The sequence below is a fragment of the Triturus cristatus genome, chromosome 11 (assembly GCF_964204655.1).
Source record: "Triturus cristatus chromosome 11, aTriCri1.1, whole genome shotgun sequence".
Taxonomy (NCBI): domain Eukaryota; kingdom Metazoa; phylum Chordata; class Amphibia; order Caudata; family Salamandridae; genus Triturus; species Triturus cristatus.
In genome coordinates, this window is record NC_140594.1 from 570,633,212 (window position 1) to 570,647,656 (window position 14,445).

Sequence of the window (14,445 nt, forward strand, 5' to 3'; positions counted from 1 at the left end):
AGGAGTGTAAAGAATATGTAAGAATAAAGATGTCTATGCTAAATGTAAATGTATCAGAGTAATGTGTAAAACATAACTGCAACGGGCACAGGCATCCGGGGAGGAGGGAGGGTGAAGGTGACTCTACAGCACTACATGCCACAAACAGATGCTTACAGGGTAACAATCCATTCAATGGCACATGTGGCTGTAGATACACATGTTCTGCATCGACTGTAAAGCAGTCACTCCTTAGAAGTGGTGGCTAGCGTGCAAGAGTTGTAGTAGTTTGAAAAAGTAAACGTAGCACTGCCTGACCTACATTGGCTTGTTGGCGTTCGAAAACATCCCCACAGCAGTGTTTAGCAAATTTGTGTACAGTAGACCATGTAGCTGCTTTAAAAATGTCAGCTATGGGTATATTTCCTAAAAGGGCCATAGTTGCTCCCTTATTACGAGTGGAATGTGCTCGGAGAGTTACAGGTAAAGGTCTTTTGGCTTTAATGTACCAAGTTTTAATGCATTTGACTATCCATCTAGCTTTGCCAGATTTGGATATAGGGTTGCCTTTCTCAGGTGGAGAAAAGGCTACAAAGAGTTATTTTGTTTTCCTGAAAGTTTTACTTCTATCTAGAACACAAGTGCTCTTCTTACATCCAGAGTATGAGGAACTCTTTCTGCAACAGAATCAGGGTTAGGGGAAAAAAATCTGGAAGCTCAATTGGCTGATTGAGGTGAAACCGCGAGACTACTTTAGGTACGAATTTAGGATAAGCAAGAAGAACAACTTTGTCTTTATGTATTTGAAAGAAAGGTTCTTCTAAGGTTAGTGCCTGGAGCTCACTAATAAGCCTGAGTAAAGTAGAAGCAACCAGGAATGCAACTTTCCATGATAGAAATTGAAGGAAGCATGAGTGCAAAGGCTCAAAAGCAGGACCCACGAGCTTAGTAAGTACAATGTTTAGGTTCCGAGAGAGTGCTGGAGATACACGAGGTTGAATGACTCGTTTGAGTCCTTCCATGAATGCCTTAATGACTGGAATTTTGAAGAGGGATACATGCTGTCTATTTTGAAGATAGGAATCCATCGCAGTAAGATGCAACCAAATGGAAGTATATGCTAAATTGGACTTTTGCATATGTAGCAAGTAACAAATAATGTCCTGCACTGTGACTTTGATGGGATTAATTTGTTTAGGTTGGCAGTAGCAAACAAAACATTTCTAATTTGCAGCATAACAAGCTCTAGTTGTGAGTCTGCGTGCTTGTTTAAGAATGTCCATACATTCTGTTTATAAGTAAAAATAACCAAATTCTGAGAACTCAGGAGCCGAATCGCTAGGTTGAGCATCTTGGGGTATGGGTGTCAGATTTGTTCCTGATGCTGAGTGAGAAGGTGCAGTCTGTTGGGGTGCTTCTCATGAGGGACTACTGAAAGATCTAGTAATGTTGTGAACCAGGGATGACCTGCCGAGATGAGAGCTACAAGGATCATGATGAGTGGTGTTTGCCTGAGTTTCCAAACCAGAAATGGAATGAGACGGGGAGGTGGAGAAGCGTAGGCAAATATCCCCGACTAACTCATCCATAGTACACTGCCCTTGGATACTGGGTGTGGGAACCTGGAGGTGAAGATTAGGCATTTTGCATTTTCGGCAGTGGCGAATAAGTCTTTCTGAGGAAACCCCTCACTTCTGAAGGTACGGAAGGAGGACTTGTGGGCTGAGTTCCCATTCGTGGGGTTGTTTTTGCATCCTGCTGAGCAGGTCCACAAGATCTTCGTCAGTCCCCGGCAGATATTACGTCAACAAATTAATTTGATGGTGAAAAGCCCAGTTCCATATGGTCAGAGATGTGACAACTGAGAAGACCTTGCACTCCCCCCCCCCCCCCCCCCCCCCCCCCGAACCCCATTTTTGTAGATAGTACATGGTTGTCATATTGTCCGTCCGGACTAGTACAACCTTGTAAGATAGATGAGGAAGGACCGCTTTCAGTGCTAGGAAAACAGCCTGAAGTTCCAAGTAGTTGATGTGTAGAGTTTGATGTTTGCCATTCCGCAGACCTTGTATCGTCAAGTGTTGTAGATGAGCACCCCAATCAGTCTCCGAAGAGTCTGTGATTAGAGTAAAGAGAGGCACAGGGCCCAAGAAAGTCCGCCCTTGCAACAGATTGTTAGAGTTCCACCACTGCAGAAAAAGGCGAGTTTGGCAGTCTATCAATGCTAGATCCTCAAGGTGACCCTGTGACTGAAACCACTGGTGAGACAAACATTTCTGTAGTGGGCACATATGTAGTCTTGCGGGGGGAACCATAGCAATGCAAGACACCATAATTCCTAGTGGACGCATAACAGTCCGAACTGAGTGCTTTGTTCGTCTGAAATTGTGGTAGAAATGTCTGAAAATACTGTATTCAAGCAGACTTAGGGTAAGCTAGTCCCAATTTTGTGTCGAGGATTTCTCATAAGTATGTTTGAAGTTGAAGAGGTTGAAGTTGAGATTTGGGGAAACTAATGGTGAACCCTAATTTGTAGAGCATATCCACTGTCAACTGAATATGTTGGTGACATTGCTGGCTTTGATGAGCCAATGATTCAGATATGGGAATACGTGAAGTTTGTGATGTTTTAGATGTTCTACGGCTACTGCCAAGCACTTTGAGAACACTCAAGGTGCGGTAGTGACCACAAGTGGAAGAACTTTGAACTGCTGGTGCTTTCTTGCTGTGACAAACCTGAGATATTTTCGGTGAGCAGGATCAATGGGTATATGGAATTAAGCGTCCTTTTGGTCTAAAGTGGCCATAAAGTCACCCTGTTGTAGAAGTGACCCATTCATTTTTGGAATGAGCAAGTATAAGGAATATATTCCTCTGCCTTGTTGAAGAGGGACTGGTTCTATAGCCCCTTTGAGAACAAGGGCTTTGACCTCTCGTTTGAGAAGTGTTAGGTGAAATTGTGATAGCCTGCGAGTGTGAGGTGGGATGTTGGGTGGTGCGGTTATGAGCTCCAGACAATAGCAATATTGGATAACGGCTAGTGCCCATTGGTCATTTGTGATGGGCTCCCAGACCGGGTGAAAAATGTTTAGTCTTCCCCCGACATGTGTTGTGTGGTCAGGGAGCAACGAGTGGGTAGTCACTGCTTTGCAGTGGAGGTTGCTTCATGTGCAGAGGCACCTCTGCCTTTTCCCTTATTGTTACCGCCTCTGAAGGAGCCCCTGAAAAGCCTCTGCCAAAGTGGATTGGCCCTGCTTTTGCTGAGCAGTGCAGGCGTCTGTAGCGGTGTATTTGAATCCCTCACTGTAGCAGGAGGGGCGAAAGGAACCTCTAAGTGTAGGAATTTGTAAGGTTCCCATAGCTTTAGTAGTGCCCGTGTCTTTTTAAATTTTGTCTAATGTGGCGTCCACCTGTGGCCCGAAGAGATGCTTCTTGTCAAATGGCATGTTGAAAACTGTCTGCTGGACCTCTGGTTTAAAACCCGAACACCTGAGCCAAGCATGTCTCCTAAGGAGAAAACTGGTGTTGATACCCCTTGCGGCTATATCTGCTGCATCTAATACATGTCTAATCAAATTGTTGGTAATGGCCTGACCCTCTGACACAATGTTTACCGCTTTAACGATATTCTTCAGGAGATATTTTAGTAGCTCCTTCATTTCATCCCAATGGGCCCTGTCATAACGTGCAAGAAGAGCCTGGGAGTTGGCAATGCACCAGTGATTAGACGCCTGGGCCGCTACTCTTACCTGCAATATCAATAAGTTAACTCTTGTTTCCAGGAGGTGGCATATTCCCAGTTGCCTGACTGTTGGCTCTCTTACGAGCTGTAGTAGCAACTATGGAGTCTGGTGGCACCTGACTGCGTATAAAAAAAAGGGTCTCAGGGAGCCGTCGCCTTGTACTTCTTATCAACCCGCGGGGTAATAACATGGGCACCTACTGGGTCTTTAAATATATCATCAGTGTGTCGCAACATGCCTGGAAGCATGGGCAGAAACTGTGCGTCTTTGTGGGTAGATAAAAGAGTATCAAAAAGGAAGTCTTACTCTAAAGACTCCTTGTATAGCTCGAATCCATGATAGATATCTGCTATTGCAATAACTTGCTGGTAAGCACTAGCATCTTCAGGATGGGAGGGGCGGGCTGGATGAAGATGTGGATCATGGAGAGTGATAGGATCAGTATTATATGTGTCCCATGGATCAGGATCCCCCAATGGATCTCCTAAACCCCGTGTGTGACCTTGGTGACCCTGGAGGAGCAGAATCAAGAGAGTCATGATGTGGAGGAGGGGATGGTGGTGATGCAGGATGAGTAGTAGTGCTGGTAGCCTTGTCCTTTGTCCTCTTTTTGAGAGGCACTGGTACATCCAAATGCATCCTCAAATGCCAATTGTCTCTTAGGTGGGGGAGAGGCAATTATACTCCCAGTGCCTTCCTGAATTTGGATCTTTCTCTGTTTAATGTCCATTTTGTTCAAGGATTGGCTTGATAGGAGACATGGAAACTGAAGAAGCTTTGAGGTTTTCGTGTCAGCTGTTTTCGGAATCAAGGCTTTGGGAGATAAAGAATGTTTCTTGGTCGGCACTGAGGGAGCTGCAGTCAGTTGCTGGTTCGATTCCAAAGGCAGGGTTGAGACCGAGGAATGTGCTCAATCCGAGGAGTTCGAAACTGAGGATTTAACTTTGGTGGAACTTTTCGGTGCCAGGAGGGTATCCAAAATATTTTTGGGGATCCGATCATGGCCAGGTGGCAGTGGTGGTCCAGCAACTTCTAATAATGCAACGGGTGAGGGTTTTGTATTTTTGGGTGGTAGAGCAGGATCTGGTCGACAGTACTCATGTGCTGCCAGAATGGCAGTGTGTACTCCAATTCCTCCTCCACGTCAGAGAAGGAAATTTCCCTTGATGTAGAAAGCTTTCTCTTCCTCCTCTGCAGCATGCTCTTCCTAGGCATGCGCTTCTCCGAAAATAACGGGAGTGTCGTCTTCAGTGCGATGAGACATTTCCCGCCTACATGCCCTTCGATCCCGGAGAGTTTTATTCAAACTGAAAGACTTGAATGCGTCACAGTCAGCCAAACGGTGATCGAGTGAAAGGCAAATATTGCACACCAGATGTTGGCCAGTGTGCGGATACCTGGTGTGACACTGTGGGCAAAATTAAAAAGCACCAGAGGGGCAGAGAGAAAACAATCTAACAAAGGAGTTGATGGCCATGCGCAATATCACAGAGAGGAGGAGACGCTCTACCTCGTGACTAGAAAGAATTCTTCAAAGAAAAAAAACATGTTGCACAGCTCTGAACCAAACACTCGATGGCAGGAGTATGCAGAACATGTGTATCTACAGCCACACATGCCATTGAACATGTGTTACCCCCCCAGCTCCCCCCATCACCATTGCCTGTTGATATGTGTGCGGTGATGAGTGTAGTTGTTCAAAAGGCAGGTGCTCTGGTGACTGCTGGTAAATCGGTAACAGTGTCAGTGGTTGTAGCACTGGTAGTGTAGGCGGAGAAGGAGATACAGGCTTGAAAGGAAGTGGAGGCGAAGTAGGAAGGAAAAGAATAGGGCTACTGCCTCTGCCTTTTCTTCTTACGATGTCCGAGCGGATCTGGTCCCATGATCTCCTCTAAGGTTTTCTTCCTCTTTGGGAAGGTCTATGAGATCTCTGAACTCTTCCAGTGCCAGGGTGAATAAGGAATATGCTACTTAACCTGTAAGCATCAGTTTGTGGCATGTAGTGCTGTAGATTCACATGCTCATCATAATCCTACTATGTAGTGTTGGGTCAGGAGTTGTGAAAGTTGTTTTTATTTGAAGAAGTCTTTCGAGTCACGAGGTTGAGGGACACCTCCTCTTAGCGATATTGCGCATGGGCATCGACTCCATTGTGAGGCTGTTTTCCCGTAGGCAGGTGAGAAAGGAGTGTAAAGTATGTGTAAGTAATGCGATAACTGTGCTAAGTGTAAATGTATAATGTAACTGCAACGACCATAGGCGTCCCAGGAGGAGGGAGAGCACATGTGAATCTACAGCATTACATGTCACAAACAGATGTTTACAGGGTAAGTAACATATTCCGCTCTATGGCATGTGTAGCTGTAGATACACATGCTCTGCATAGACTGTAAAGCAGTTCCTCCTTAGAAGTGGTGGCTAGCCTGTGGGTGTTGCTACGGTTTGGAAAAGGGTACGTAGCACTGCCTGTCCTACGTTCGCTTGTTGGTGTGCTAGAATATCCACACCGCAGTGTTTGGGGAAGGTGTGTGGTGTGGACCATGTAGCTGCCTTACAAATGTCAGCTATGGGGATGTTTCCTAGAAAGCCTATGGTTGCTCCCTTTTTGTAAAGTGTGCTCTGGCAGAAATAGGTAAATATCTGAATAGATTTGGCTATCCATCTGGCTATGCCTGATTTGGATATTGGGCTGCCTTTATGAGGTGGTAAAGAGGCAACAAAGAGTTGTTTTGATTTTCTGCAAGCTTTCGTTCGATCTATGTAGAACATGAGAGCTCTTTTGACATCTAGTGTGTGAAGAGCTCTTTCTGCAGCAGAATCTGGTTGAGGGGAAAAACAACTGGCAACTCAATGGATTGTTTGAGGTGAAAATGAGAGATTACTTTAGGTAGGAATTTAAGGTTGGTGCGAATAACCCCTTTGTCTTTATGTATATGAAAGAAGGGTTCCTCTAAGGTTAAAGCCTGGAGCTCACTAACACGCCTGAGTGAGGTAATGGCAACTAAGAATGACCCTTTTTATGAAAGAAATTGAAGGGGGCATGAGTGTAGGAGCTCAAATGGGGGACCCATGACTCTAGTGAGTACAATATTAATATTAATTTCCCAGGAGGGTGCTGGAGGAACCCTTGGTTGAATAACTCGCTTGAAGACTGGATTTTTGAAAAGTGAGAGATGTTGTCTATTTTGGAGGTAGGAAGCAACTGCAGCTAGTTGTAACCATATCGAAGTGTATGCTAAATTTGCCTTTTGCAAACGAAGCAGGTAGCAGGCAATGTCTTGCACCGTGGCTTTTAGAGGATCAATTTGTTTGGACTGACATTAGCAAACAAATTGCTTCTGTTTTACTGCATACTAGGCTCAGGTGTTGGGTTTGCTTGCTTCTTTGCGACTGTCTATGCATTTGGGAGGTAAGTCAAGTTAGCCAAACTCTAAGACCTTAGGAGCTAAATTACCAGGCCCAGAGGTTTGGGTCTGGGTGTCTGATTTGACATTGATTTTGAGTGAGAAGGTCTTGCCTGTTGGGGAGCTTCTCATGTGGAACTACAGAGGTCTAAAAGTGTTGAAAACCAAGGTTGACTCATCCATGTGGGAGCTATCAGATCATTGTAACAGAAGCTTGCCAGAGTTTCCAAACCAGGAAGGGAAGAAGTGGTAGAGGAGGAAGTGTAGGTAAATATCCCTGACCAACTCATCCATGGTGCATTGCCCTTGGATAGTGGGTGTGGGTACCTGGAGGCGAGGTTTGGCCATTTTGCGTTTTCTGCTGTGGCGAAAAGGTTGATCTGTGGGAACTCCCACTTAAGTATGGTAAGAGGGCTTGTGGGTGCAGTTCTTATTTGTGGACTTGTTGCTGCATTCTTCTGAGCAGGTCTGAAAAATCATTGTCCATTCCCGGTATTACGCCAACAGGTGAATGTTGTGATGTAGAGCCTACTTCCATATGGTCTGAGACAAGTGGATAGTTGTGAAGACCGTCTCCCCCCACCTGTATTTGTAGATAATACATGGCTGTCATATTGGCCGTCCAGACTAGGACAACCTTGTGAGACAGGTGAGGAAGGAAAGCCTTCAGTGCTAAGTAGATCGCCTGAATCTCTAGGTAGCTGATGTTCAGAGATCGAGGCTTGTCACCCCAAAGACCTTGTACAGTGAGGTATTGAAGGTGAGCACTCCACCCCATCTGTGATGCGTCCATTGTGAAAGTGATGTGGGGAACAGTGTCCAGAAAAGGCCGCCCGTTGTACAAGTTGTTGGTATTCCACAATGGCAGAGACCAGTGGAGAAGTGTGGCTCAATGGTTAGAGCGGCAGACCCTGATGCAGAGGTCTGGCCCGGGACCAGGGTTCAATTCCCGCCTCGGCGGCTCTTGGATTCAATTTTCCCGGACCTGATAATTCTCGCCTCGGTGTCTATTCTAATCATGGGTCCCACTGTGCAACTCTGGGCAATAGCTTGCTTAATCTCCACAACGGCCCCCACAGCGCTAGGATGCCTGGCTTCACCTTGGGGGTGCCCAGGAGTGGACATCTCACAGGAAAACCAGGAAGGGTTCCACAGCGGTATGAATACAGCGCTACGAGACCCCTGGGTAGAAGTGCGCTATATAAGTACAAATACATCCACACATTTACAGTAAGGGGGTCTATCAACATTAGATCCTCCAATTGACCCCGTGACTGAGACCACTGGCCAGCTAAACATTGCTGAAGGGGACGCATATGTAGCCTTGCATGGAGAACTATGGCAATGCAGGATGCCATCATTCCTAGTAGACATATAACTGCCCTTACTGCGATTGTTTGGAACTGGTGCAAGATTTCCTGAAAGTTCTGAATTCAAGCAGGGTTGGGGTAGGCTAATCCTAATTTGTGTGTTTAAGATTCCTCCCAAGTAAGGTCGAATTTGTAGTGGTTGGAGGTGAGATTTGCATTCTTTGATAGCAAAACTCAGGCTGTGAAGTAGATTTACTGTCATCGGAGTGTGTTGTTGGTACTGCTGACGTTTACTGTCTTTGATAAGCCAATCGTCTGAACAGGGGAATAAGTGAACATTTTGTCTTTGCAGATGTGCAGCGACCACCGCCAGGCATTTTGTGAACACTCGAGGTGCGGTAGTTATTCCAAATGGTAGAACTTTAAACTGATAATGTTTTCCTGCTACCACAAATCTTAGGTATTTGCAGTGAGCAGGGTGTATTGGTACGTGAACGGTAAATGTCTTTTAGGTTGAAGGTTGCCATAAAGTGACCATGTTGACAAAGCTGAATGACATTCTGTAGGGTGACCATACGGAAGTGTTCTGATAGGATGTACTGGTTTAGAGGCCTGACATATAAGATTGGTCTTAAAGACCTGTTCTTTTTGGGGATTAGGAAGTATAGGGAGTATACCCCGGAGTCTTGTTGATGTAGTGGGACGGGTGCCATGGCCTCTGAGAAGATGTGCTTAGACTTCTTGCTTGAGTAGTGTTTGATGTTCCCGGGATAACTTGTGAATAGCCAAGTTGGATAATGGATAACACCCATTTTTCTGTAGTGATGGTATACCAGACCTGATGGAAAAATTCAAGTCTGCGCCCGACTGGTGTTATGTGGTCGTGGTGGGGGGGGGGGGGGGGGCTTTGGGGGTGCTAGGGGGGATGGGGTAGTCACTGCTTTTCCAGAAGGTGTTGCTCCTCAAGAGGAGACACCCTTAGCCCTACACCTTTATTGTTGTTGCCTCTGAATGAGCCTTCGTAATAACCTTTGGTGTAAGAGGTGTGAGGCTGTTTTTGTTGGCAGGTGGATGTCTCTGTGAAGGAGGACTTGTATGTACCTCTGCAGCCTGTGTGATGAAAATTGCCTCTGGGAGTGGTAGTTTGTAATGCTCCCATAGTTTTGGATGGGTTTGTGTCTTTTTTTTCCGCCTTTTCCAGGGTAGCATCTACATGCGGACCAAACAGATGTTGCTTCTCAAATGGCATGTTAAGAACAGCCTGTTGGACATCCTGGTTAAAACCGGAACATATTCACCAAGCGCGTCGCTTAAAAAGAACTCTAGTATGGATTACGCTAGCTGCAGTATGCGCAGCGTCCAGGGCACAAAAAACAGAAGAATTAGTAATGGTTTGGCCCTCTGTAACAATTTGTTGTCCCCTTTTCCTATATTTTTCTGGGAGGTGCTGGAGGCGCTCCTCCATCTCGTCCCAATGTGCTCTGTCGTAACGGGCAAAGAGGGATTGAGAATTGGAGATACGTCAATGACTGGCAGCCTGTGCCGCAACCCTCTGTCTTGCAGCTTCTATACGCTTGCTTTCCGTTTCTGGGGTAGGAGTATCTCCACTAGCCTAGGAATTGCCCCTTTTACGTGCAGTAGCTGTCACAATGGAGTCAATTGGTACTTGACTACGAATAAATAAAGGGTCTGATGGTGCTGCCTTGTATTTTTTTATCTACCCTAGGAGTGATCTTTCTGGCCCCAACAGGGTTCTTAAAGATGTCATCTGCGTGTCTCATCATGCCTGGTAACATTGGCAGATATTGTAGATGCCTGGGAGTAGAAACTAAAGTATCAAAGAGGAAATACTGCTTTAGGGTTCCTTATGGAGCTGTATGTTGTGGAAAGCTGCTGCTCTCGCAATGACTTCCTGATAGGAGGTTGCATCATCAGGAGAGGAAGTACAAGCTGGGTACAGGTCAGGATCATTTGGTATAGTGAGACCGGTGTTATATATATCACATGGGTCACAATCCCCTAATGGCTCCCCTAACCCACCGGTGTCTGACTGTATAGATCCCCGAAGAGAAATGTCCTGTATGTTCTGTTGTGGGGACAATGGAAGCGGATATTGAAGGGGGGGGGGATGGAGGTAGTGAAGAAGGTGGTGGAGAGGGAGGTGGGTAGGAGGTAGCTGAGAGGGAGGTGGGTAGGAGGTAGCTGAGAGGGAGGTGGGTAGGAGGTAGCTGATAGGAAGGGCTAGGGGCCCTGCCCTTGTTTTTTTTCTTGAGGATGGGGAACAGTTAGAGCCTCCACAAAAGTCAATTTACTCTACAGAGGTGGTGGAGAGGAAGGTGAAGCAAAAATGTGACCAGTGGCCCACTGAATTTGGATGTTCCTCTGGCGAATGTCCAACTTTTCTAGGATGGGTTTGACAGGAGATGTGAAAGCTGATGATGGTCTTCAGTCTTTCGGCTCCGTTGGTTTAGTACTGAGGGTTTTGACCTTGAAGTGAGATGCTTCTTTGGCACCAAGGGAGATGGGGTTGGGTGCTGGATCAGTACTGAAGGTCGAGCCGGTACTAATGCAGGCTCTCGGTCCGAAGAGGTCGATGCTGAAGGCTTCGCCTTGGTAGCAATAATTTCCGTTTTTCGGATCCGACCAAGGCCCGAAGGCAGTGGTGGTCTGGTGACCTGTAAAGCGTAAGCAGAGGAATTTTTGGGCATCTTGGATTAAGGGGATGGGCAGATGGGATTTTATGTATCTCCATGCCTACCTTCACGTCTGAGCCGGAGCTTTCATCGTTCGAGGAAGGCTCCTCTTCCTCCGCGGTTGGCTCTTCTTGGGCATGTTCCTCGCCGAAAATGGAGGGAGTGTTGTCTGTGGCCTTCTGAGACATTTCCAGATGACGAGCCCCTCGATCCTAAAGAGGTTTCTTGGACCGAAACGGCTTACATACATCAGTCGGCTTCCTTATGATCAGGTGAAAGGCACAGGTTGCACACAATGTGTTGGTCTGTGTGCGGGTATTTGGTGTGGCAAGAGGGGCAGAATCTAGAAGGCGTGCATTTTATCACCAGCAACAGATTTTCGGATTGGCTGGTATGATGCTGAAGGTAGGCCCGAACGGTCGGTGTCTCTAAGAGCGATAGGACAAACTAGTTTGAACCAATGAGTTGTGGAAAGAACACAGTTGGTTAAAGTGCGGACGATACACAATACTGCAAAAGACGGTAAGAACCGAAGAATCACACCGAACGAAGTCAAAGCACGGAGTGAAGGCACACCCGTTTGAACCAGAGGAGAGAAAACAATCTAACAATGGAGTCGATGCCCATGTGCAATATCAGAGAGGAGGAGTTACTCAACCTCATGAATCGAAAGACTTCTTAAAAGAAAAACAACTTGCACCACTCCAGATCAAACACTAGATGACAGGAGTATGCAGAGCATGTATATCTACAGGCACACATGCCATCGTAAATAGTTTTTTTTCCATTGTCTAATTTGTCTTGAAGCTTTTCAAGATTTGGTTGTGGGAGCCGCTGTTTAGGCTCCAATACAGTCTTTGTAGTTTTCGGCGTCAATGTTATTTTCGGTGCCGAAATGGTGTTAGCCCCAGGTAGAGATTTTGATGTGTGCTGTCTCCACACCGAAGGTATTTTCAATACCACTGGTGCCTGTTTGGGTTCCACCACTTTTTGGTGTGTGGATCCAGGTTTTTTTCGGTGCCAGCAGCGACGAAAACTTGAGCACTTTAAACTTCAATAGTTGTCTATTGTTTAGCAGACAGAGGGACGTGGGTCTGCTCCTGAGCAAGTTTTTGGAGACAAAGACTGCCCGAGGACAGGGGGGTTCTGTGAGCCGCATTAGTTTGCTTTGTTGGCTTTTTTTGGGGAAATGGAAGGCTTTCATCTGTGTACTCACCTGCCCTTGTGTGGAAAGTTCAGGGTCGGAGTTGGAGCTTCTCCCACTGTTAGCAAGCAGTATAGGGATCTCGGTGGTCGATGCTTGTGCCTCGACGACCTCTGCTTTGTGGTCTTGGTGCAGCAACTGCCCCTCTAATATATCAGCCGCGTCATCAGCATGCTGTGACTACATGGTGGAGTGGGCCCAACGGCGATCGTCACTACTGTGGCGTCTTCTTGGATCAGAAAGCTAGGCATGCCTCACATGACACCTCGTCATGCTCTGGTGACAAGCAAAGGGTACACATCTTGTGCTGGTCCCGGCCTGAATGCTTGGTGCGACACTTAAGACAAAAACTGATTGGCGTAATTTCCAGTTGATGTCAAGTGTATGGAGTTCATTGTTGTTGAAGTCAGTGTTGTTGAAGTTAGAGTTGTTGAAGTCAGTGTTGTTGAAGTTAGTTAAGAAGGTTGTCAAACCAGGCCCTGGTGGGCAGATTGAAAAAATAAGGAACACCAGTTGATGTGGTGATTTTAGTTCTCCTTGACGGTGGAGAAAGAAAACAGGGCGCTGGAAAGAGTTTGTGGCATAGCTCGAGCTACGTTCCCGAGCTGCGAGATCAAGGTCTGTACCTGATGGCGTGGAAAAAAACAATCTAACAAAGGAGCGTATGAACACGTGCAATAGACTATAGGAGGAGTCACTATACCTTGTAACTAAGAACTTCTTCAAAGAAAAACAACTTGTAAACGTCTGACCCAAACACTAGATAGCAGAAGTATGCCAAGCCAAAACATTCTACGAATATACTACCTATATCAGCCACATGATAGTGTGCTACCCATCCACAATGCGCTTTAGTGCTTCGTCAATGATATAAAGTGCTATTCAAGTTCAACTATAATACAATGTGATAATACAATGTGATGCAATCAGGTCATATTCTTGTAGACCTTATGTTATGTAAGTGCTGCATGCTATGCTACAAGTTTATTTAGATTCTGCCTCACACTGTCAGTCAAACTTCAATCTTATCCTCCCAAATATATTTAGCTGGCTTTCTAAAATCCCACTGCTTGAACCTGCTCCTTTTTTATCTGTGCACACACACTGTCTGAGCTTCCTCAAGCATCATGCAGTGTGGGGTGATATCTTCCTTTCTAGGAATAGGCACGAAGAGGTGGGTCAGAAAGTCTGCCTGTGAAATGACCTCAACCAGCTCAGTAAATGTGTGTGGTACATCAAAATAAAAAAAATCCTGTATAGGTCAGTGCTTCATAGTTTGAAAATATATATGATCACTAAATTGTAGCCGACACAGTAAAAAGGAATGAAGACCAATTATGCTGCTTAAAGTTACCTGGATGGACCAACAAGAGAAACTGTTGCATAGGGGTCACAATTTTGTCCGTTAGCAAGAGACAACCCTTGGCATTCCATTAGCCTAAATAAGAAAATGAAGAGAAAAAACTATCAGAATAATGTTTGTAGGACCTGCCGGCAATCATTGAAAATGTGATATGGCTACTTGAAATCAAATGAAAACGAGAAAGGTACTCCACAGTCAAGAGAACATGTATATTACATGGTAGTGACAGTTCTCACAAGTTGTTCCGTCAGTGAATTCACACCATAATAGTACACAGTAATGTAGATGCATTATGCAGAGATGTAGATCAATGCTCAACACAGATGAGCTCCTCTGCTACAACCAACTGGTAAAGGACACATCTCAGTTTTGAAGCACAGGAACTCAGCAAAGATGATAGTGGGAAGTCGAATGTGTAAATCTAAGAAGACAACTTTGGGGGAAGAATGAAAACACTCAACTGAAAACACTGTTTATCAGCCTGTCGTTCCTGTAGATGCAGAGGGTGGACTTGCATAGAAAGTTATTTTTGTCAAACCTTTATTTTCAGGTAGAAATAGGCATGGCCAGAATGTTATAAAAAAGAAAATAAAACCACATTGCTTCTGACAGACACACACTATCTCTAGATTTGTGTACTTTTTTCCAGATCATGTATAAAAGGAACCTTCTATGAGGCACTAGGGAGTTCTTACATAAAGATGCTTTCTTACTAATTGACTGAAGTGCTTGACACTAGACCCAGTTTG

At 45.6% G+C, this 14,445-nt stretch overlaps 1 protein-coding gene across 2 annotated transcripts in view; it reads right to left on the bottom strand.

The window, feature by feature from the left end:
• RASA2 (RAS p21 protein activator 2) overlaps positions 1-14,445 on the bottom strand; it is a 516,748-nt gene that overhangs the window by 285,681 nt on the left and 216,622 nt on the right. For both annotated transcript variants that reach the window (XM_085633666.1, XM_085633665.1), the window contains exon 6: positions 13,688-13,771. In XM_085633666.1, the coding sequence (XP_085489792.1) occupies positions 13,688-13,771 (84 nt within the window). The remainder of the gene's footprint in view (positions 1-13,687; positions 13,772-14,445) is intronic.